General features: G+C 45.4%; 2 protein-coding genes across 2 annotated transcripts in view; both read left to right on the top strand.

Annotated features, from left to right (window-relative positions):
- Window positions 1-22782, top strand: part of LOC128584280 (ALK tyrosine kinase receptor-like) — a 635794-nt gene that overhangs the window by 394379 nt on the left and 218633 nt on the right. Inside the window, exon 4 of the mRNA XM_053589323.1 lies at window positions 14901-15102. Coding sequence (XP_053445298.1) covers window positions 14901-15102 — 202 coding nt within the window. The remainder of the gene's footprint in view (window positions 1-14900; window positions 15103-22782) is intronic.
- LOC128584641 (60S ribosomal protein L38-like) lies at window positions 5268-5480 on the top strand. Its single transcript, XM_053589710.1, has one exon. It carries the CDS (start codon window positions 5268-5270, stop codon window positions 5478-5480), a length of 213 nt encoding a protein of 70 aa, XP_053445685.1.

Genomic DNA, 22782 nt, shown 5'->3' with positions numbered 1-22782 from the left:
CTTTGGTGGTTTTGTCTTTAAATTCGTTGAATTCTTGGCACAACTTTTTAATTTCTCCTCAAATTTCTGACATTTGAATTGCTCCTCGAATTTTAATTCCAAATTTTCCTCCATTCTATTAATCTTGTTTGCCATCCAAATTCTGGCATCTCAATTTCTGACATCGATTTCTGACATCTCGGCCAGCTGTTTATGAATGGGATCTTCGGTTACATCTGCCATGTCTTTTCTTGGGGGTTTGATCTATTCTGGTTATTCATATTACTAGAGTTTTTCCACTGATTCTGCCCCATGATTATTTTACACCATTTGAATTTTCCCCTGGAGCTTTGTTGAGGACCCATACAGTGCTATCACCTGAGAAACTGGGGACCTGTGTGGTGTGGTGGGGCTAAGTGGTTCTGTCTTGTTTTCAGCTGGTCTCTGTCCGACCCTAGTGAAACAGTTACTCTGGGTTGAAGTCTCAGCTGTGGAGAGATACCAGCAATTAAGTCACCCCACCCCCCCACAGGAAACAATTGGAAAAGGAAAGTCAAACCTTCCTACAACCACACACGCAGGGCACCACTTGGGTAGTCCTTGGGTGATTGGCTCAGTTCAAAAGATTCAAATCAATTGTCTCAGTCAGCACCTGTCTCAGGTAGGACAGTTTAAAAGGTCTCTGGCAACTAGATCGCAGGGGTTTGGTGACAACTGCAATATGACTTGCTCCGTTGCTCCATGAAGTCAGGAGGATCCATCCAGCAAATAGGTTAGTCTGGGAAGGTTGATGCCTCCTTCCCCACCTTGCACCTCTGTCACACCCAGTCACTGATAACCCTGCGGGGCTGTGACCCAGTTGCCTCCAATGAGCAGGTACTCCAGGGGTTTGCAACTACCTGAATCACAAGGAAATCTATGTCTGCTCAGCCAGGCCGCTGCTCTCTGCCTCTATCCAGCAGGGGGAGATGCAGCCTGACAACCTTGGGCACTTGATGAAGGCTGCGTGGTGTTCACTCCGTTCCAGCCCTGCCCCTGATTGATGTTACTGACAGAACAGAACAACTTTGTGGGAATTTGTTTCTGTCCCTGCTAAATTCCCCAGCAGAAGAGAAGCTGTTTAGAGTTCACAGAACCTGCGTCTCAGGCCCTGTCTTTGCTCCTGCAGGTTTGTATTCACAGCACCTTTAGCTGTCAGTTCCAGCCTCCTGCCTTCCTTTGTTTATAGGCTGATGATCCCCTGAGGGCCGGGTGCATCTTAGGCTCAGTAAAGCGGTCTTCTGGGTCAGCCCCACCCTGGGAATCTCCCAGCTCTGCGTGTGCATTTACTAGTCCCTGCGTTCCACCCAGGCCGGTACCGCCTCAGGCAAACCCTTTACTCATGGGGCCTGATTTTCCATCCCAGATCTGTTCCATGGTGGTTGTCACCTGAGAAGATGCCCAGCCTCCTCTGTTTGCCCAGAGAGATAGGGGGTGTGACTTCGGAGGAGAGACAGGGGGTGTGACTTTGGAATATCCAAGAGTGAACCCTATTGTTGCCAAAAGCAGCTGCTGCTCTGCGCCTCAGGGCACCGCTGCTCTGGCATGGTTCCCTCTCAGCTGAATGGAGGGGAGTGCTCAGAGCTCAGAATTGCAGGTAGAGAATATATACCATTTTATACTGTTTTATGCCTGGCAGGAGAATGCCATGACACCCTAGTAGGGGAGGTAGGTCCAGTTTTTAGAGAGTCTCTCCTGTGGAGTGTAGTGGGAGGAACTTTGATCTCTGCTCATTTGTTTGTGGGGCACTCTGAGCCATTCTCATGGGGGAGGTGACTCCTGTCCGCTTGGTGATGGATTTGTACCTTTTGTTTGTATCCTTGGGGTCGCAGCTCGCCTCAGTGGGGTTGATGTGTGTTCTTCAACCTTCTCTCTTGGTGCAGCTCTAATCCACCAGGTTACTTGCTAAATTTCTGTCCTTTAACTCTCCTTCTGGATGGGAGCCTCTGTGGAAAGCTGGCTTCAGTCAGCCATCTTGTCTCCGCCCCTCTGGATATTTCAATTTGGAAGCTAAAGTTTCATCTGAAATATCTCATCTATATTTTATAAAATTTGTACATAGCTGGCTCGGCGCCTGTGACTCAAGCAGCTAAGGTGCCAGCCACATACACCTGAGCTGGCGGGTTTGAATCCAGCCCAGACCCACCAAACAACAATGATGGCTGCAACAAAAAATAGCTGGGTGTTGTGGTGGGCTCCTGTAATCCCAGCTACTTGGGAGGTGGAACCAGGAGAATTGCTTGAGCCCAGGAGTTGGAGGTTGGTGTGAGCTGTGATGCCACGGCATTCTACCCAGGGTGACAGCTTGAGGCTTTGTCGCAAAAAAAAAAAAAAAAAAAAAAAAAATTGTATATAGTTGAAAACTTAGACTCACATATCCAAGTTGTTCCAAATGTATTTTTCCGATAATTAAGTCAAGCAAGTGTCAGTTTTTAAAATTTAAGTTAATTAAAATTAAATAAAATAACTAATTGAGTTTCTCGGTGGCATCAGCCACATTTCAAATACTCACTGGCTACATGTGGCTGGTGGCTGCCATTATTAGAGACATAGCTACAACTGGGGGCAGCATCAATTTCATGGGGTCCTTGTAATATTGTTTGTATAAGAGAGTTTTATAAATCACAAAATGCTGTCCAAATTTTGCTTTTTCTCCCAAAGTCACCTGACTAAGAGAGGTGTCTCAGGGACCAGAACTGGGCCATTGTAATTTCCATATATAAACATCTGAAATGAGCTATATTCATCTTCAGCCTGGATTTCTATGTGTTTTGTTGTTGTTATTGTTATTGTTTGTTTGGTTTAGTTTTTACTGTAATTCACAGTAAGAAATACATTTTACATCACAACACAGGACACATAAACCTCTGTGTGTGTGTTTGTGTGTATGTATGTGTGTACATGCACGCGTAAATATAGATCAGAAGCCATTATTATTTCCCAAAGGAGAGTTACAATGAGGATGTTTTAGAATTTCATTTTACCTCTTCTTCCTACTGGTCTCCTCCTTCTCCTCCTTCTTATTTAATGCTGGTCACGACCCACTAAATTGATTTCATGGCCCACTAATGGGTTACAAACCACAATTTGAAAAACACTAATCTTAAGAGTCCAAACTGCCAGGCATTTTAAAAATTGATTTGTTTCATGTTGCAAACAATAACCCTTCCATAGCTACCAGTTAGTTCAAAAGGGAAAAATATCCTTCTCAATTTAAATAATAACACTATTTTATATAAGAACAAGAAAATATGCTAATTACTTGCTTTTTTCTTAAACGGTATCTTGTTTAAGTTTGTTCAGCAAATGTTTATTGAAGGAACCCTGTAGCTGGCTTTGTGTTAGGTACTAGTCAGCCTATTCAAGACGGATAAGATCCCTGCCCTCACAGGACATCAGGGGCAAAACAACAGAACTCCTCTCCGCAGTGACTTAGCCAGATATGGACCTTAGATGGGCAGTTTAGCACTAGTGTAGATATCTTCTGCAATACCATGTTATATCCAACAACTCCATTATGTGTATTTCTTTTTTTTAAATTAAGCCATTTATACATAGATCATAAATACATTTATGCCATTTTGGGATTTGATGTGTTGATTATTTGTACAAACTATAGTGCTTACATCCTCCTAATCAACATAGCCTTCACCTCATTTACCCAATTAAAGCATTAAGACATTTGTGTTCTACACCTGATAGATCCAACTTGTACTTGCAATGTGCTCCATAGGTGTGTTCCCCCTACTAACCCTCCCTCTGTCAACCCACCCCTCTCCTTCCCCTTCTCTCCCCTTCCCTCATTCGTCCTAGGCTATAGTTGTTTTTCATTTTTCATATGCAAGTGTGAGTGATTATAAATTGGTTTCGCAGTAGTACCGAATACATTGGATTTTTTTTTCCATTCCTGAGATACTTTACTAAGAACATTATGTGTATTTCTTAGCACATATTTTTTTCTATTCCACATTCTCCTCAATTCATGGTCACAAAACAGCTGCCACACCTCCAAACATTATGTCCATATTACAGACAAGAAGAAGAAAAAAGAAGCAGAAGGGAAATTTCCCCCAGTACATAGGGTTGCCAGATAAAACACAAGATACCCAGTTAAATGTGAGTTTCAGATGAACAACAGTTTTTTAATATGAGCATAGCCCATGCAATATTTGAGATATATTTTTACTTAAAATACTCATTATTTATGTGACATTTGCTTAAAACTGGGTGTGCTGTATTTTTATTTTCTGAATTTGCCAAGCCCATGAGCACAATTCTGCTTACAATTCACCAGCCAGAGCTCTGGCAGATGGCTCCTCCTATCTCCAAGGAAAGCTGGTGGAATCAAGTTGTTTTTAAAACTTCCAGTCTCAACAAAAGAAGGCAAGAGAAAGAAGTTGGTCAAGAGAGTGGAGAAAGCCAACTTTGGAAATCTGCTACAGTTAATGTCTTTCTTGTATGTTATAGTAAAGAATTTGGATTTTAAAATATGGTTAGTGGGAAGCAGTTGAAGAGTTTAAAACAAGGAAATGCTGAACTTAATTATGTTTAGGAAGATGGCCCTGGCTGCTGTCATGAAGCAGGAGTGGAGGCCAGGGTAGGCAAGAAATAGAAGGACCACTTAGAAGTAGCCCAGATCATTCCAGGACCTTTGCAAGCTCAGGCTGGACATCTTCTTAACCAGATACCTTATTATCCTGCATGCATAGTGCCTCTTCTGAAAAATGAAGAGGAATTGGTGGGATGGTCTCGGGGTGCTCCATGCAGCTCCCCCAACCCTGCATGCAAGTGGTGCCCAGCAGTGCAGATCCAGCCTGCTCCTGCTTCCTGGCTGCACGGGTTGGAGATTAGCGTTTACTCATGGTTCACCTTCTTTCCAGGAGCAGAGTATTTGGAAGCCACCATATGTGAACATCAGAACTCCATGAGTCTGAGAGATTTATTCAAGGAAATGGACAAAAACTTGCTTTTTAAAATATTTAATTTTAAAAAAATCAATGAAATGGCGGCGCCTGTGGCTCAAGGAGTAGGGCGTTGGTACCATATGCCGGAGGTGGCGGGTTCAAACCTAGCCCCGGCCAAAAAAAAAAAAAAAAAAAAAAAAATCAATGAAATGCATAGAAAAAGCAATAAAACCTATTACCACTTAGCAAAAGGTTAAAAAGTAACACGGAAGTGCTTTTCCTTCCTGCCCCCTTCTTGCAGCTTGCTGTGTGGGGTCTGTGTTTCCTCCTACGTGCCTTGTCACCATGCCTTGGAAAAGTGAGGAAATCAAGGACTTTCTGTTCACAGCCAGGCGAAAGGATGCCAAGTCTGTCAAGATCAAGAAAAATAAGGATAGGGTAAAGTTTAAAGTTCGGTGCCACAGATCCCTTTATACCTTGTTCACCACAGACAAAGAGAAGGCTGAGAAACCAAAGCAGCCTCTGCCCCCTGGGTTGACAGTGAAGGAGCTGAAATGAACCAGATATGCTTATTTGATTTGCATTAATTTTTTTAAAAGATTAAAAAAAAAATAACCTGAAAGATTTTTATACCCTGACATCTGGGTCTTAAAGCAAAACTTGACCAATCTGATCCTATTACTAGAGCTAAGAACCGACATGGAAAAGGGAGAACTTGACTGTGTGCTTCTCTGTCTCTGCTGGGTTGTGTCCCACTGAAAGCGGCTCGGCCTGGGGCTCCAGCCCTTCCCGCCTCCTCCTCCAGCAGATGCTTTCATCTCTCCTGCCTCCCATTTCTCACTGAATTAAATCAATTGTTTCATTTTCATCTGGTTCCCCTTTCTCCTTCCTGTCAGATCATGTGCTTTTCTATTTTCCTCGAGGATTACCAAAATGAGCTCTTAGGGAAAAAAAAAATGTTTCTCAGCACTTTAGCTTCTGTTTTCTCCTATTTATTTGCTCTGCCTTTTATTATCTTTTTTCTACTGACCCTCCAGGACAGACACACAGTATGTAGAGATTATTGGCTTTTCCCCTGTCTCCTAATGAAATCTGTTGGTTTAAAAAAGAAAAAAAACACCTCTGGGTCTCTTCTAGAAAAGGTTTATTCCTTTTAACAAGTCAGAGCTCTAAACAACATAGACATATATATTCATACATGCAGGTGTGTGTATGAATGTGTATTCTTCTTTTGATACATACATGTATATACACAAATACACATGTTTTGCTATACATACACACAAATAGATCTTATTTTTAGGGAAATTTTGCCTCAATTAACTTGGACCTGATAAGTAATTTTGTATTTTTGGTTTACAGAGGTTCACTAGATGTGCACATGTGTTACTTCTAGGCTACAACTGAACTCAATATGTGAAGATTTATAGTAATATCCAGAAAAATCAACGCACTCCACTGCCCTTCCCTTCTTTAATGAACATACTTGATTTTCTAATAATTCAATCTCATAAACTAGTACCATTTCTCTTTAAAGTGCTTCCAGAGGAAGGTACAGAAAGCCAATACATTTAAACCTCGATGGTGGAGGGTAATAGAACTAATTCTAAATATGTGGCTTCAAGAGAGAGGGAAACAGAACAAAACCTCAGGGACTGGGTCCCCACACAGCTCAGCCGCCTGATACGGAAGCCAGGCTGAGCTGGGTTTTCTCACCTGCAAGATGAAAGAATCAGACCACATGATTTCCAAGAGTCTTTTCAGGTCTGTCCAACCTGCAGAAGTAGGCTGCGTGATGATTTCATGAGAACTTTTTTTGCTTATTCTGTGGTGTCAGATATCACAAAAAGTATGCACATACACAGACATTTTTTTCTTTCTTTCTATTTTTTTTTGTTTGTTTGTTTTTTTGCCAAGCAGCTTCCATTAGTGTTTGTATTTGTAACGTGTGGCCCAAGACAACCCTCTTCTTCCAATGTATTGTAGAGAAGAAAAAAGGCTGGGCACCCCTACCTCTTTGAAGTTCTATACGTCTTCTATCCCACTATTCTGCAAAGCATGCTAATGAGAACAATCCCACACATTCCTTCCTCTAAATTTCAAAATTCTGTTCTATAACCTAAAACAGGAGCTGAGGCTGCATAGGATAGTAGAATTTGAATTTTTTAAATAAAAAATAAGGGGACTCTTTCAGCGGTTCCAGTTTGCTTTGGCAGATCCCTAAGACTCAATGGACAGAGGAGAGGCTCAAATATTCCTCAGCCATTGTGGGGCCATCCCAGGCCCCAGGAGTGATTTCAAAACAGGACCCATCTGGCTGGGTCCCACCTGCCCAGGCCTTAATCTGTGACCTCTGAGGACAGTAAGAAGAGTTCCAGACCAGCTGCTGGCCTGATGTTCAGAGTTATGAGAGTGCAGAGAAAGGAAAGTGACATTTAGAGGCAACTGGAAGCCAAACCACTGGCCCTTTGACTGACACACCTCTGTAGATTCCTATCGTGGACAGGCAGATACTTTAATCCCAGATCCACCCCTAATATGCTGTGTAACCTTGGGCAAGTCTTGAACTTCTTTGCTTCTTGGTTTTCTCTCCTATACAAGAAGCTATTGAACTACGTGACAGCCATGTTTATTTCTAGCTCTGACATTCTCAAAGTCAGATATGGAATGTAGCATTTGTAAGTCTCCTCAGGTAGACAGACAGTGCAGTCACTCAGAGGAGGCTTTCCAGAAGCATGAACCTGCCACAGGGAGCTTAGGTCTTGATGAGAGGATGGTGTGAAAGTCAACAGAGAAGATTTAGGGGGAGATACAGATATACACATGGTACAGCTGCAGATATAGATGTAAATGGTTATGGACAGATACCTTATTTTCCCTCTGCTTTATTTTTTTTTTTTCCATGACTTTTCCTTTCTTACTTTCTGCAAATAGTCTCTGCGGCAGAAATAGGTTTAAGGAGGGTTTCCAAAGCATGTTCCTTGGAACTTTATATCCAATGACAAAAGGGTTCTATGCACAAAGGAGTTTGGGAAATGTTTCATTTTATATTCTACCCTTAAGTGTTACAACTCTTATCGTCCTGTTAAGGTTCTAAGAAGTCCTTCAGTGAAAAAGCCTGCTTGGTTTTGTTGCACCCAGTAGTCCTCAAACTCATTTGTTGCCAGAGGTTTCTCGTGATACCTATGAACACCTGTGGGGCTGGTGCTCTGCGGAAAGATATTCAGGGATCTGGCAGAGAGGTTTCTCTGATGGTACAAAATTCCTCGCTGATGCTGTATCTGGGTGAGGCTCACAGACATCATGTTGCACCACTTCTACCCGGACTCCAGCCCATTAAATCTCTGCTTTTCTTTTGTTCCTACCTTGCGTGAGTGATATCATGATCAACTGAATGATTATAGCTTATAAAAATGATTTGCTAGTTCATTGCACCATAGCCAATTAGCCAGTGATGCCAGGATTATGTTTGATCGATTGAGATGGAGAGCCATCCATCCATCCATGCCTCTATTTACTTGGGTTCTCACTCAAAGTGGATGATTAAGGGGCCTCTGGCTCAGAAGGGTGCCTGGAGCACACAGTTATCTCCTTGTCTCGGAAGTGAGATCCCACTAAAGTTGTGTCAAACACAGGAATGTCTACAGAGGAAGAAATGCAGAATATCAGAGTGGGAGGGGAGGCACAAGTGGTTCTGAGAGTATGGCGATGGCTCAGAAGCTGTTGGTGGAAGAAATAAAGTGGCCACAGCCCGGGCTGTGCAGTAGGGGCTCCAATGCAGGAGGGAGCCCGTGTGCTAGAGCACAGGCAAGGGATCTCCTGGAAGGAAAGCTGAGAGTCGGGAGAAAGAATAAGGATCTCTCTGTGGTTAACCCAGGTGGCCCCACCCCATATCAATCCCATTTTTCCCAGGGCAAAAGACAATAGGATGCTTAACTAGAGGGGAGAAAATGGGGGAGTTTTTCTCTAAAAATTCAAGTGGAATGAAAGATTTAGTGGAATGAAAGATTCGAGGCTGCTTACAGGCTGTTGATACTCAGAGTGGCATGCTTTTTCTGTGGGTGTTGGGGAATGGGCCCCTGCAAAATGACTGGCCCCTGCAAAATGGCCAGCCCCTGCCCCTGCCCCTCGCCACCAGGCAAATTCTGCCCCAAAGAATAAGCACTGTCTGGGAACACATAGTTCCTGTCAGTGCCATGGTTTCTCCTATGTAAATGAAAGGGGCTGATCAAAGATATGAATGAATAACATGTAAATAACCAGCAGCCTGAGGAGAGATCCATACCTAGATGTGTTGCAAAATGCCACAGATGGAGTTTTAAATAGACCCATACCTACATACACTGTATTAAAATGTCAGAATTTTAGAGTTAAAAGAAAGATCCTAAAAGCTTCCAAAGGGGAAAAAACCAGATCAACTGTAATATGAAGAAATTACAAATGAAACCAACATCAGACTTCTCCTCAGTAACACTGATGCCAGGAAACACTGAAGCTAGGCCTTCAAATTTCTGAGGCAAAATTTCCAAGCCAGAAAAGTCATTAGCCAAACATAATGATGAAATAAAAATATTCCAGATATTCAAGGAGTCATAAAGAAAGTTCTCCTTGAGAAAGGTTTCTGAGGATGGTGGGATGACCCTGAAAATACCAATGAGAAGGAATTCTAGAGTAATCAGTGTACAGGAGAAGCAGAAAGCAACTGGTACAAATGAAAAGAGGAAGTCAGTGTCCTCAAGAAAAGGGGACTGGGCTTGACGCCATAGCACAGTGGTTACAGCACTGGCCATGTACACCCAAGCTGGTGGGGTTCAAACTTGGCCCAGGACTGCTACACAACAATGACAACTGAAAAGAAAAAAGTAGCCAGGTTTTGTGGCAGACGCCTGTAGTCCCAGCTACTTGGGAGGCTGAGGCAAGAGAATCACTTAAGCCCCAGAGTTTGAGGTTGCTGTGAGCTGTGACGCTACAGCACTCTACTGAGAGTGACATAGTGAGACTCTGTCCCCCTTCCCCCAAAAAAAAAGAAAAGAAAAAGGGACTGATTTTTCAAGGAGCCTATAGAAGTATTAGTGGTATGGTAAAGAGGGCAGATATACAATAAATACAAGAAAAAAATCAATATTTCGGGAAAAACAAATACGTGAGAAAATCTGAATTCAAATGCGAGAAAAATTTAATTGTGCCACGATTTTCACAAGTGACAATGCAAAAAGGCGAAGTGAAAGAATAAAGATAGGAGAGAGGGGTTGAGAAATAGAATTCATGTGTTCCTGATTCCGGAAATTCTCCTTAGAGCAGGATGTATTATTGGATCTATAGAGAATATTACAAATATAACCCTACGTGTTACATTGAGAAAATATATAGCTATCAGTATAAAAGGTCTGTTTATTGGTTTTCAACACTTAGCATGAAACTGGAAACAAAACACAAAAGACTTAATCATTCTTATTCAAACCTGACAAGGTAAAGCAAAGTACAGCTGGTTTGGGAGGATGGTTTGGGAAGAAGAAAAGGATGAGGAAAGTCAGGAAGACTAATAGCCTCGCACCACGGTGAGAAGACAAAGCAATGCTCTCCAGTAATAAATGCATCATGTAAAGTTAAAAAGGTGGCAATAAAAAAACAATCATTTTTTTTTAAAAACCTCAAGATAAAAATATTAAGAACTGGAAGAGGGTTGGTATCATTTTTCATATTGTACCATCAATGTAAAAAGTCTAGAGTTGTGGCACCCAGAAATAACGCTATGATCATAATATTTAGAACAAAGCTGCCACCGAAAAAAATTAGAAATCCTTAAAAATGTGCCTCCCGGTGTGGAGGGGGATTGGCTCAGGGTGAGGGTGGGTGGGTAAAGTTTACGGATAGTTTTTTTTTTTAATTATTATGAGCTGCTCTGTGCTATTTGATTCCTTGCCACATGTGTGTATTATTTTGATTTTAAGGATCGTTGAGTGCCTGCAGTGTGGCAAGCTTTGTGTCCTATACCAGATATGTACAAGTGGTACCAGCCTCATAGCAGTAGCATCTACAGAAACAAAGACCAGGGACCCTTCCTAGGGATGTAACTGTGCAAACTGGGAGAGAGAAAGGCAGGGCAGGAAATCACAGTTTGCTTTTTAGTGGGAAAGAGTACAGAGTATTTGGTCAATTGATTGAAACTGTTGATGTATAACGCTCAGAGAGATGAATTAGGAGAAGAGTTCAGGACTTGGAGGCTTGGAAACTTGACATGGCTCCTTCAGATTAATAATATTCTAGGCAGGCAAAAAGAATTACTGACAGTTCGGAGCTATAAGAATCCTTAGAGACTCTATCCAATCCTTTCATTTGATAAACAAAGGAAGCTTGGTAGCAGCCGAGCTAGGGCTCAGATTCAGTCCTTCTGATTCCAAGTTTAGTGCTAGATCAAAGTAATTCCAGACTAAGATGCCCCTCAAAGCAGGAGCATTTATTACATGCCCGCTAAGCGCTGCCACGGAACTGCCCACGTGATGCTGATTTAACCTTCACTATGGCTGTAGAGGTGGGCTATGCCCTGATTAAATTTGAGTGAACTAAGAGTTAAAGAGTTGAAATCATTTGTCTAAGGCCTGTGCTATAACTGGTCACATACGGAAGAGTCTGTCTGAGCTGTAGGTTCCTAACCCTTGGTTTCTGGCCTGGAGTTTGAGCTTTGCTGGCTGAGATGAGAGCAGCACGGGTCTATACTGGTGAGCAGAGGTAAAAATAATAACCATTTCATCTTTAACCATTGAACATATCTACCCGATGCAACGACAGCAGAGGCTTGATGCTGGCACCACATGAGCAGGGCTCTTTGATCTGCTTCTCCACCGACCCGTGGCCACTCTGGGTGAAGGCCCGTGTGCCGCTGGGCCATCCTTCTTAATGAGAAAGGGCCCTGGGAGCCTCTGCCTCGCCCCAAGCTATCCTGAGCAAAATAAACAGGAAACAGAAAAGAGGGAGAGGAGAGATAAATTCTTACTGACTTTAAAAGATTTATACTGACAATATCCCAAGGAGCTTATGAGATGTATTTGTTTCCCTTTTTCTAGTGGAAGAAGGCTGCCGATGAAGAGATAGCTCTCAACTATAGAGTTTCATTGAGAGAGAAAATACTTTAAGCTCAGTGTCTTATTGACAGTCTGGTGGCAGAAAAGAAAATCCATATAAACATCATCTCACATATTAGAACTAGGAAAATAATCTATCTTCCAGTCAGTTCTGAAAGAGTCTCATTATTGAGGTGCTGAATTACGTGGATAGAATTTCCATGTCTTGCCACACCCAGGGTGGAGGAGCCGTGACACGGGAAGAGTCCTTGGCCCCAACACCGGCTTGATTTCTGAGGGTCTGTGTGTAGGCGTAAGTGCCCAGATGCCCTCTTTCAGAGAAGGTGGGGGACTCTTCCTTCACTATGCCCACTTTCTTCCCTTCGGTCGCTGGAAAAAATCATGGTTTCTACCCAACATTCTACCTACTTGAAAACATCAGAGAAAGGTCTCAGACCAAGGCTGCTGTCTTATGTAAAATTATCACAGCATATGGGATTAGTTTCATCCTAACCTAGACCACACTCCCCGAGTCTAGGGCAAGACCCTGCCCCAGAGCAAGGTAGTTTGACTTTGGGCTGCCAATTTTCAGAGTCTATGACATCTACTTAAAATGCATAACTGTCCTTTAATGGGTAGGTCCAAATTGAGCCATTACTGCCTATATTCCTTGGATAATATCTCAGATACTAATCTGTAGCTCCCTCTGCCACCCTGGCTAGTGGTCCTTTTAGAGGCCAGAAGACCCAGAGATATTTCTAGGATCCTTGTCTGTCCTGACCAGATACACCCCAACCTAGTACTAGAAATCCCAGTCCACCTGGGACACATTGCCTTTGCTTACAAGAGTGACATAACAAGCACCTTGAACTTGCATTTAGCCACCTCCTTGCCCTAGTGTGGATTGGTAGAGTAGGATGAGGTAAGGTCAATTTGATCCCACTCCCCCTCCCCATACCTCATAAATCTTCCTAAAGCACCACTCTGATGGTGTCACTGTCCTGCTCAAAATATCTGGCTCCTTCTTAGCCACAAAATAAAGCTGGAAATCTTCAGCCAAGAATGCAACGGTCTTTATGGTCTGCTCCTACCCCCTATCATCCTGGAATTCCTTTTTCCAACCTTATCTCCATGTGTCCCACTCTGTAGCCAATTTTTTGTACTTTCATGTCTTCGCCTCTCTTCCTCTCAATTTTTGCAGTTGTTCTGTCAATATCTTTGCTTTTTCTCTAACTTTAAGACCTAAATCAACGGCTATTCTTTATGACTCTTCCACCTGAACCTACTTTCTCTTTACTGGGGCTTCCCAAAGTGCATTAGCTGACTTTATAACCTTTACTTTTGATTATAGAGGTCTGATCTTGCAGCCCTCTCTTCACCCCTGGTAGACCTGGAGTGTCTTGATAGGTCAAAACTACTATGTTCAGTTTACGGGTATTAAAGATGCTCATTTCCCAAAGTTCAGACCTGGAGTCTTTGGACAAATGACTCTGCATCTGTGTCTCCAGGAAGGCCGAGCAGAGTGTACTAGACGTAAGGCTTCCCAACTGTAAGTCTTTGGTTCTAATTCCTTTCCTATTTCTCACTGATAGGATCATTTTTCCTCACTATAAAATAGGTGAGTAACATAGGTTATTTACTAAGGGTTGTAAAGTACTTTTCACAGGCCATATGCCATGCTGAAACAGTCTTGTGCTTCCCCCATGCTGATTTTAACCAGAAGTCCCTTTTCCCTATTTGGAGAATATTGCAAATCTCCAATTATTCCTGGCACAATATCTTCTTCTTGAAAAATGCTTTGCTTCTGGCAGTAACCCCCTCTTTCACCAGCTTCATTCTTTGCTGCTAGTTCATTTCCCTATTTGGTTACTTGGGTTGTCTATGGAAGAAAACCTTTGAACTGCCAGCGGTAGCTGAAGAAGTCATTAGCTGGCCCCCATCAGGGAAGTCCGGATTTTTTGGAATAAGTTTCCACTGCAAAAGAGGCAGCAGCTAATAGTACAAAACCTCCGTGCAGAAGTGCAGCAAGTGAGATTAATGCTTCGGAGGAAATGCCTGGAACAATAAAATGGTGCTGTGCTTTTATGCTGACAGTAATCCCCATGAATGTTGGTCTCTTGTAGATCACTGGCCTGTGCTACTGTCATTGGAACTGGCTGACCCTGGAGCAAAACTTCCCCACGAGCACAGCACAGCAGAGGGAGGGGTTGAGGATTTGCTCTGTGGACACCATTGCAAATGCACATGACTCATAGACTCAACAGCTAGAATGGCTCAAATTATTGAGTTCAGCCAACCCTTCTCACCCACATTTATGAAGGAGAAAACTGGAACCTAGGAAAGTTAATTCTTTGCCCAAGATCACCCAACTAGTAAGCAGGGGAGCAGGAGCATCTTGAAATAGTTGTTTCTAGTCCTGTTTTACATATGAAAAGGCTGAGGCACAAGGACACAGAGCTAGGAAGCAAGGAACTGAGGTTAGGACATGAGTCTGACTATCCCTGTCCCCAGTCTTTACCTGCATTAAGCCATGCTACTTAGAAAGAAAACAATTTTGATATGAGGACAATTAATGACAATTAAGGTCATGGGGGGGAGCAGAGAGAGGGAAGAAGGGAGAGGGGTGGGGCCTTGGTGTGTGCCACACCTTCTGGGGGCAAGACATGATTGCAAGAGGGACTTTACCTAACAAATGCAATCAGTGTAACCTGGCTTATTGTACCCCCAATGAATCCCCAACAATAAAAAAAAAGAAAGAAAGAAAACCCAAGAGAGGAGGAAGAGGGCTGGGTGTGAGCAGAGGTGAGGATGACGTCTCTGACTTTGAGGCTGTGAGTTTCTAAATCTGGCCTCAGAGCTGCCACTGGGACTCCTACCTGGGCACATCTGCAGGTTTACTTTCCCTCTCTATTTCCAGGCTCCTTCCTCCTCCTCAACACCTCAGCAGACTCCAAGCACACCATCCTGAGCCCCTGGATGCGGAGCAGCAGCGAGCGCTGCACCCTGGCCGTCTCGGTGCACAGGCACCTGCAGCCCTCGGGGAGGTACGTTGCCCAGCTACTGCCCCACAACGAGGCCGGAAGAGAGATCCTCCTGGTGCCCACTCCAGGGAAGCACGGGTAAGTTCTCTCCCATGTCCAGAATTGATTTTGTAAGATGTGATTTGACTTTTGACTGCAAATTTCCAGAGTCTGTGACATCTACTTCAAATTCACAATTGTCCTTTTTAATGGGTAGGTCCAGATTGAGCCATTACTGCTAATACTGCCTAGGTAGTGTCTTGAGTATTGATCTGTGGGTGCCCCTGCCCACCCCAGCTAGTCGTCCTTCCAGAGGCCGGAGGACCAACTGTCAGAGTGGGCACTTAATGAGTGGATGTTAAAAGTATTCATCCCCCAAAGTTCAGACACAGCCAAGAAGACAACAGCTCCAGGGAATGTTAAAAGGCCAACATTAAAGTAATTTAATGTGCTGGAAACTAGGTTTTACCAGCAGAACTTGGGCAGGAAGGGAAAGGACCAAATACTTTGGCCACCTAAGCTGGCCTTATGAGAAAGTATGGGACCCCAGAGTGGAATTAGTCAGGGATGCTACACCAAAGTCAGCTCAGCAGACCCGGGAACAGAGCTTTGTTCTAGAACTTCCATGGTACATGAAGCAAGATCTCCTAAGCTTTCTAGATATACTCACGTACTCTACGAATAGTAACATTGCAAAGCAAACTTGAACTGGGGCATTCCTGTGCCTGCCTTTTCTCATTCTATAAGCATAGATAGGATCTTACGACCCTGGCTTTGCAGGGCCCCAGATCTGATTATATCATCAACAAGGGTGAGGGATCCTTCTTCATGACGTGTTTAGAGAATTCTTCCAGTTGTCTGGCTATGCTTAGACTTAGCTATCTCTAAGAAGACCTTTGCAGAGGGTCCCACCTGAACGGTGGCTGTTCCCCAACTTCCATGTCCATAGTGCACAGAGGGAGAGCCTGCCTGTTAATTTTCCAGGAAGGCTAGATGACTTTCTTGGTGATATCTCGAAAGTTTCCTCCCCACACCCTGCTACTAATGTACCTGTATTTAATAAAAGAACCACAAGCCTCTGCAAACCCAGCAAGAATAATATCTTGGCATCAGGCAGAATGCTTGCCCCATTCCTAAACTCATATTGCCTCTTCTCACCTCTGAATGCCAATTTGGCCTGGCTGGGAGGGTTCCAGACACCCAGCGCCTCCTGCTCTGTTCACCAGGAGATATCAGGAGTGTTGGGTGTCTGGGCTGCCCGCTGTTTGGGATGAGCTGTTCCCTGGCACCAAGCTGCCCTCCAGTGCAACCTCCCTTCCCAGCAAGGAGCTCAGATGAGAAGGCCTCTCTTCTGGGGGTGGGTCTGTGGTGACTCCTATAGACATTTGCACAACCTCACGAGGAGTTGCTTATTCTGACTTAATGCTCTTGATGTTCCTTTCCCACCAGCATGGCAGAAACCAGGGGGTGCTGCTCGGGACTGCTGAGCCCTCAGGTGACCCACTGATCCCCTGCAGTGCTGGTGGGGAGGAACCATTGATGTCCCGGGGGGAAGTAGAGCTGGAGAGCTCCCCACAGGAGGAGCTCAGGCTAGGACAGGAGCACAGGCTAGGACTCTCTGTGAATGTGGGATGAAAGGTTCAGCACCACCTGCCTGGTGGTGCCTATTTTCTGGACGCCAGATTCCAGGTCTACCCTGTACTCCTAAGCAGCATGGCCAGAAAGGAAGTGTCTCCTCAGGGCTGTGCACAGGGTTTTGCACCTTGAGTGACCATTTATCTTTGGTCACTCAAGATAAATAAGCCCAAGGTCATGTGACTTTGGCACCATCAAGGGCAATCTCCCCTCCATAGGTGGTGAGAACAAGGAGGTGTGGGCAGGCCATGAACTTCTCCCCCAAAGCTGCCATGGCCCCAGGCATCAAGGTCTACCCTGCTGGCCAATGCACTCTCTTCCCAAGGTGTCTCTTCCTTCACCAGAGGCATTGCTCTGCCCTCCAGAGGGAGAGACATTAAGCCGGGCAAATATGGTGACTGATGACTTTGCCAGACACTACCCCTCCATCTGTCTTAGGCCCAAACATTGTTCATCTTGGACAGCACCTCCCCCAGCCCTGGCAGAGCCGTGGAGGAGTTTAGTGATGAGCAGGAGTGATTCCAAATTTAAAGATGCCTGAGCCCGACTCCCCCCTCCACGGAGATGAGTGTGGGGAGGGTAGAAAGGTCAATCAGTAGACTGTCCCCAACCCCCAACCATCCTCCACGGAGGGACTGCTGCCCTGGGTGCCTTGGCGAGATGTGAGACTCAAGGCACCTGCCTGGCAAATTTGAGTGCAGGAGTATTTGCATAGAGCTAGTTTCTCAGCCTCAGCACCATTGACATTTTGGACAGAACAGTTCTTGGTGGGGGCTGTCCTGTGCATTGTCTCAGCACCCCAGGCCTCTGCCCACATACACGCCAACGGCCCCTCCCCCAGTTGTAACAATCAAAAATGTCGCCAGATGTTAGCCAAATGTCCTCTGAGAGGCAAAATCACCCCCATCCAATACCACTGAATTACACGCAACATTTTAGAGCTGGGAAGAGTTATGGGATTTACCTCATTCAGCCTCCTCAATTCACAGGTATAGGAACAGAGGCCCAGGAGGGGAAGGGACTTACTCCAAGTCACATCTTGGCTTCCATTTTTGGTAGGTGGGCATCTTGAGTCCTCCATTTATGCATCTGGGCCACTCACTATATTAGGTCCTGAGTTACAAAGGTATGTAAGGCCCAGTCCCTACCTGTGGGTGACAATAACCCCTGCCCACCTTCAGTTAGCTCTTCTAGACCTGGTCAGTCACGCCTGTGCGCTTCACAGGCATCTTTCTGAATACTCACAGCAACACAGTGTAAGAGCTTATTGTTACTGTCTCCCATTTTATGGATGAGGAGCCTCGGTGAGGCCGTCCAGCCTGCACGAGCTCACAGGCAGACAAAGCGGGAGGGTCTGAGCCCCCAGCCTGACTTCAGACTGCTTCCATCCCCTGCCGTGAGAGCTCAGCGAGGCCATGGTAGGCAGCAGAACAATCTCTCCACCAGGAATTGGAAGCCCTGAATTTAAGTCCCAGCTCACCATCCACGAGCATCCTTGGAGTGTTTCCTATTTGTTAGGACCATGGAGGTGCCAGGCACACAAACAGCTAGGCGCTCTACTAAGGAAGTTCCATAAACAGGCTCTCTGGCTTCAGGCAAGTCCTATCCCCCCTCAAGCCTCAGTTTCCTGTCTGTAAAACACCCACACTCTGCGGGCGAGGTCCATGCAGTAAGGACAGAAGGGTTTGGTGCACTGAGTAGAATGCAAACACAGGGGCTGTTGTTTAATATCCTAATCAGCTTTGTTCTGCTCAGAGTTTGGGACCACAGAGGATTGCGATGTGTCTGCTCTCTGCAATGTCGAGAATCTTTGGCTTTGAGGCATTCAGCAGCTTGTCTCGTAGAAAGCTCACTCCCTCTCATGTCAGAGACGACCTCAGTAGCGTGGTGCTCAGAGCAGCCGGGGGCCCGGTGACATCCGGTGATGCTGTGATGATGACAAGCTAGGCTGGCACGTTCCCATAACAGAAGATGGTGGTTTGGGGACCTCTGTTTGAAAAACAACATTTGTTGTTTGTACTAACAAGGCAGGAAGTTGTAATAATAAAGGTGGCTGGGGAGAGCCTGACTCAGAGGAGTGGGCTGAGGAATGACAAGTCAGACACCACTGGGCCCCCCAGAATCTGAGTCGTGAGCACGCGGTGCGGCTGTCGAGCCGCCTCTCAGGAGCAGCCGCCTGCTCAGAAGCACTGGGAGGCAGGGGGAAGGCACTTGGGGAATCACAGCAGCTGCTCCCTTCCAGGTCGCCTGGAAAGCAGCAGAGTGTGTGAGATCTAGCGAATCACAGAGCGTGAGCGCTGCGTCTGCCAGGCAGCCTGGCTTCGGCAGGGGTCTCTCAAGGGATCGTCAGATGAGCTCATCTGCCCAGCCAGAATGACCATGGAAGAAACGAAGCTGAGAAAGCAGGGCTCAAACAGCCTGGCCCAGCTAGCCATAGTATCAAAAAGGTATGGGACACCTTAGCTAGAAATTAGTGGCCTCAAAGTCCCCACAGCCTGAATGATTATAATACCTATTAATCTGATGAATCGAGAAATGACATAAGGAAGATGGCTCTCATTGTGCCTGATAGTAGAGGCTACTTAATAAATTTAGATCCTTTTAAGTTCATACTGGTGCATTCACTTAACAACCCTGGATTGAGTGCCTCTTATGTAATAGGTGCCAAAGACAGCACAGCTGAGGATGACAAGGTCAAGGTCAGGACCCACCCACTGCACGGCACTGCCATTCTCCTGCCTTTCAGAAAGAGCTATCCAGCAGCAATGGGCTTGGTGAAATCAGGGCCCTCTCGGCTTAAGAGTTGGTGGCATTTTGGTCTTAGGGGAAACTCTCCTGCTCCAGAGGTCTGCCCTGAATCTTGTTTCCCCACAACCACACTGCTTTCTGTTTCAGCCCCAGGTATCTGGGGACTTTATTATGTGTGACCAGAACTCCACAGTGTGTGGAGGGAAGAATTGGGCCTTGAGGGGATAGAAGTTGCCAATCATCTGAATTGCTCATACTTGAAAAGATATTTTATATCCAAAGGATTTCGTGATACTCAGGGTTGAGCCAGGATAAGTTGTCAGGGGCATTTCAAAGTGCAAACAAGCCTCATTCCAGACGGTGATGGAGAATTAAATTCCCCTTGGCAGAGAGCCTCACTATTCTGTAGGCCCTTAACCCCTATACCCTGAAATACTTCTCTCCCTCCACCTCCCACCTCCCCCACCCCATCAATTTCCTGATGGGAAGGTTGAAGCCTGGAGGGGTAATGTGATGTGATGTGGTGTGATGTGATGTGATCAAGGTGAAACTGCAGGCTCGGGGCAAAGCCAGGGCTCACCTCCACAGTGGCTCTCCAGGGCCCTCCTGTGCTCCCTCCTGTGTATCTTCCAGCCCACTGCCCCCAGGTTAAAATCGGCAACTAACTCTCCCCTGGTGGAGAAAAGCTTGTGTCCACTCAGCTGCCACACTCATTTAGGGCAGGCAGTTCTGACCAAAGATCCCCACTTTAAAACCAGTAACAATCTTAATAGGAGATGAGCCGGAGTAATTTAACTCAAAGAGATATTGATTTGTGGCCGTCAGGAGGTGCAGTTCTAGTCCTGATGCCACCGCTCACTGGCAGCACAGTTAAGAACACGGCAGCCTTTTTCAGTCTCAGCTGCCTTCCTTCTGCAGTGGAGACTGTGGCTGCCCACTGCTCCCCTCTGCTGTCCCTGCAATGCCAGCAGCCCCCTCGTCTGGCAAAGAGCACCCTGCATTCCTTAGCGGCCCACAGACACTTCTTACTGCTAATGTACAGAGCCTTGGATATTCTGGTAAACAGACTAGAGAGAGGGTCTCAGGGTAGAGGCCATGAGGAAAGACGGGCCATGAGGCATTTGCTTCTGAAATGAAACCTGATTGCTTTTCCCAGGCTGTGCTAGGTACAACTTCAGTCAGCCCAAGGCAATGTGGTAAGTCTTGCCAGCTTGGGAAATCAGAGCCTGTGGCTTTCAGCCTCCACAGCCAAAAGTTCTCCTCAAATCCTGCCTGCATGATAAACAGGGATCTGGAATAAAAAAAAGGTGATCATTTATTGAAATTGATGCCCTCGAGTGGCAGTGTCACAATGATTTAATTTCAGGCCTAGCTTTTTCTCACTTTCAAAGTCATTCAAAGTGTCAGCTCCTCTCTTTTTCCCCTTGGTCTGAATAACACACTAATAAATGTACAATAAGGGCTTTAATGTCTAGGTGATTTACACTAAAAAGAGAGAGTCATTCAAAGATTTTAAAGATAATTTTTAAAAGCCTTAAAAGTTACACCTAGGCTTGTCAGGGGTATTATTTCCTGGATACCTTGGTGTGGGAATAATTGTGTAGCTCATAGTTCTCCAAGTACAGCGAAGCCATGAGTCCTGGGGTCTAAGTGCTCTTGGAGGTAACTCCACACACACACAGCAGGAGCTCGGGTGAGTCTCTGAATCTCTATGAGCCTCAGCTATGTAAAATGGTAATAAATGTGTAGTCATGGGGCCGTCCAGTGTTTTAATTAGAAAATATGCGAGGGCGGCGCCTGTGGCTCAGTGAGTAGGGTGCCGGCCCCATATGCCGAGGGTGGCGGGTTCAAGCCCAGCCCCGGCCAAACTGCAACCAAAAAATAGCCGGGCGTTGTGGCGGGCGCCTGTAGTCCCAGCTGCTCGGGAGGCTGAGGCAAGAGAATCGTGTAAGCCCAAGAGTTAGAGGTTGCTGTGAGCCGTGTGACGCCACGGCACTCTACCGGAGGGCAGTACAGTGAGACTCTGTCTCTACAAAAAAAAAAAAAGAAAGAAAGAAAATATGCAGAGCAGATTCCAATACCTCATATGCCCTTTCTCCCACCTCCCTGCTGTCCTTCTAAAGGGCCTAGGGCCACCTCTCTGCCAGGCCACCAAAGATTGTGGAGGAGGGGGCCTGAGAAGACCTCATTCTCAGCAGGACCACATATGTCCTCTCAGCTGGACTCCAAAGCGCCAGTTGATTCTTTCCTGGGTTTGGTATCAGAAAAAGAAAAAACAAAACAAAATAAACAGCAAAGCACCAATTCCACTCACTGTGCCTGCATGTACCACATTCCTCACCCCTTTGACTAGTAATATGGAAGCCACTACTAAACTTCTAGTCCTGTCTGGAAGAACTGGACTTTCAGCTATTGGCATGGGAGGTCTCAAGCTTCGGTGGTACCTATCAGAACCACACAACTAACATAATTCACACAACTGAGTGCTATCCTGAGCCATTCTGCTTTTATTCATCCTGCTGTAGGGCATAACATTTGTACCTTTAGAAAGCTCCACATTGATTCTGCTGTATATCAGAAATTAAGAAGGCTAACATCTCAGCTTGTGTTGATTGATCACATAAGCAGGTAGCTTTATATAATATAATCATTTACTGAGCCCTAAGGAAAAAGATGAAAAGAGTTAAAGACATGAGATGGACTTGTGTGTACTGATGGAGGTCAGTGCAGCCTCTAAGCTTGGATAGCTGGTGGGTAGCCAAGGCCATGACTCGTCTCCACAAATGGGTATATTCTTTACATATATGTTATTCTCTCCCCAGAAGGAGCATGGCTTTCAAAGCCACAGGGGACTGAGAAGAATCAGAATGGTCTATAGAGAAGCCAAACCTTTTAGAGTCAGAAGGAATTTCTATCACATTCTTTCATCCATCCATCTATCCACTTATCCACCTGTCCATCCATCCATCCACCCACTCATCCATCCATAAATCCATCAACCCACCCACCCATCCATCCACCTACTCATCAATCCATCTACCCACCCACACATCCATCCATCCACCCACCCATCCATCCATCCATCCATCCATCCATCCATTCATCCATCCACCCATCCACCCATCCATCCATCCACCCATCCGTCCATCCACTCACCTATCCATCCATCCATCAAACCATCCACTCATCCATCTACCCACCCACCCATTCATCCACCCACCCATCCACCCATTCATCCATCCACCCATCCATCTATCCATCCACCCACCCACTACATCCATCCACACATCCATCCATCCACCCATCCACCCACCCATCCATATATCCATCCAATCCATCCACTCACCCATCCATCCACCCACACATCTATCCACCCACCCATCTATCCACCTATCC

This window comes from Nycticebus coucang, chromosome 4 (genome assembly GCF_027406575.1).
Source record: "Nycticebus coucang isolate mNycCou1 chromosome 4, mNycCou1.pri, whole genome shotgun sequence".
In the NCBI taxonomy this organism is placed as follows: domain Eukaryota; kingdom Metazoa; phylum Chordata; class Mammalia; order Primates; family Lorisidae; genus Nycticebus; species Nycticebus coucang.
This window is presented reverse-complemented; position numbering and strand designations above follow the sequence as displayed.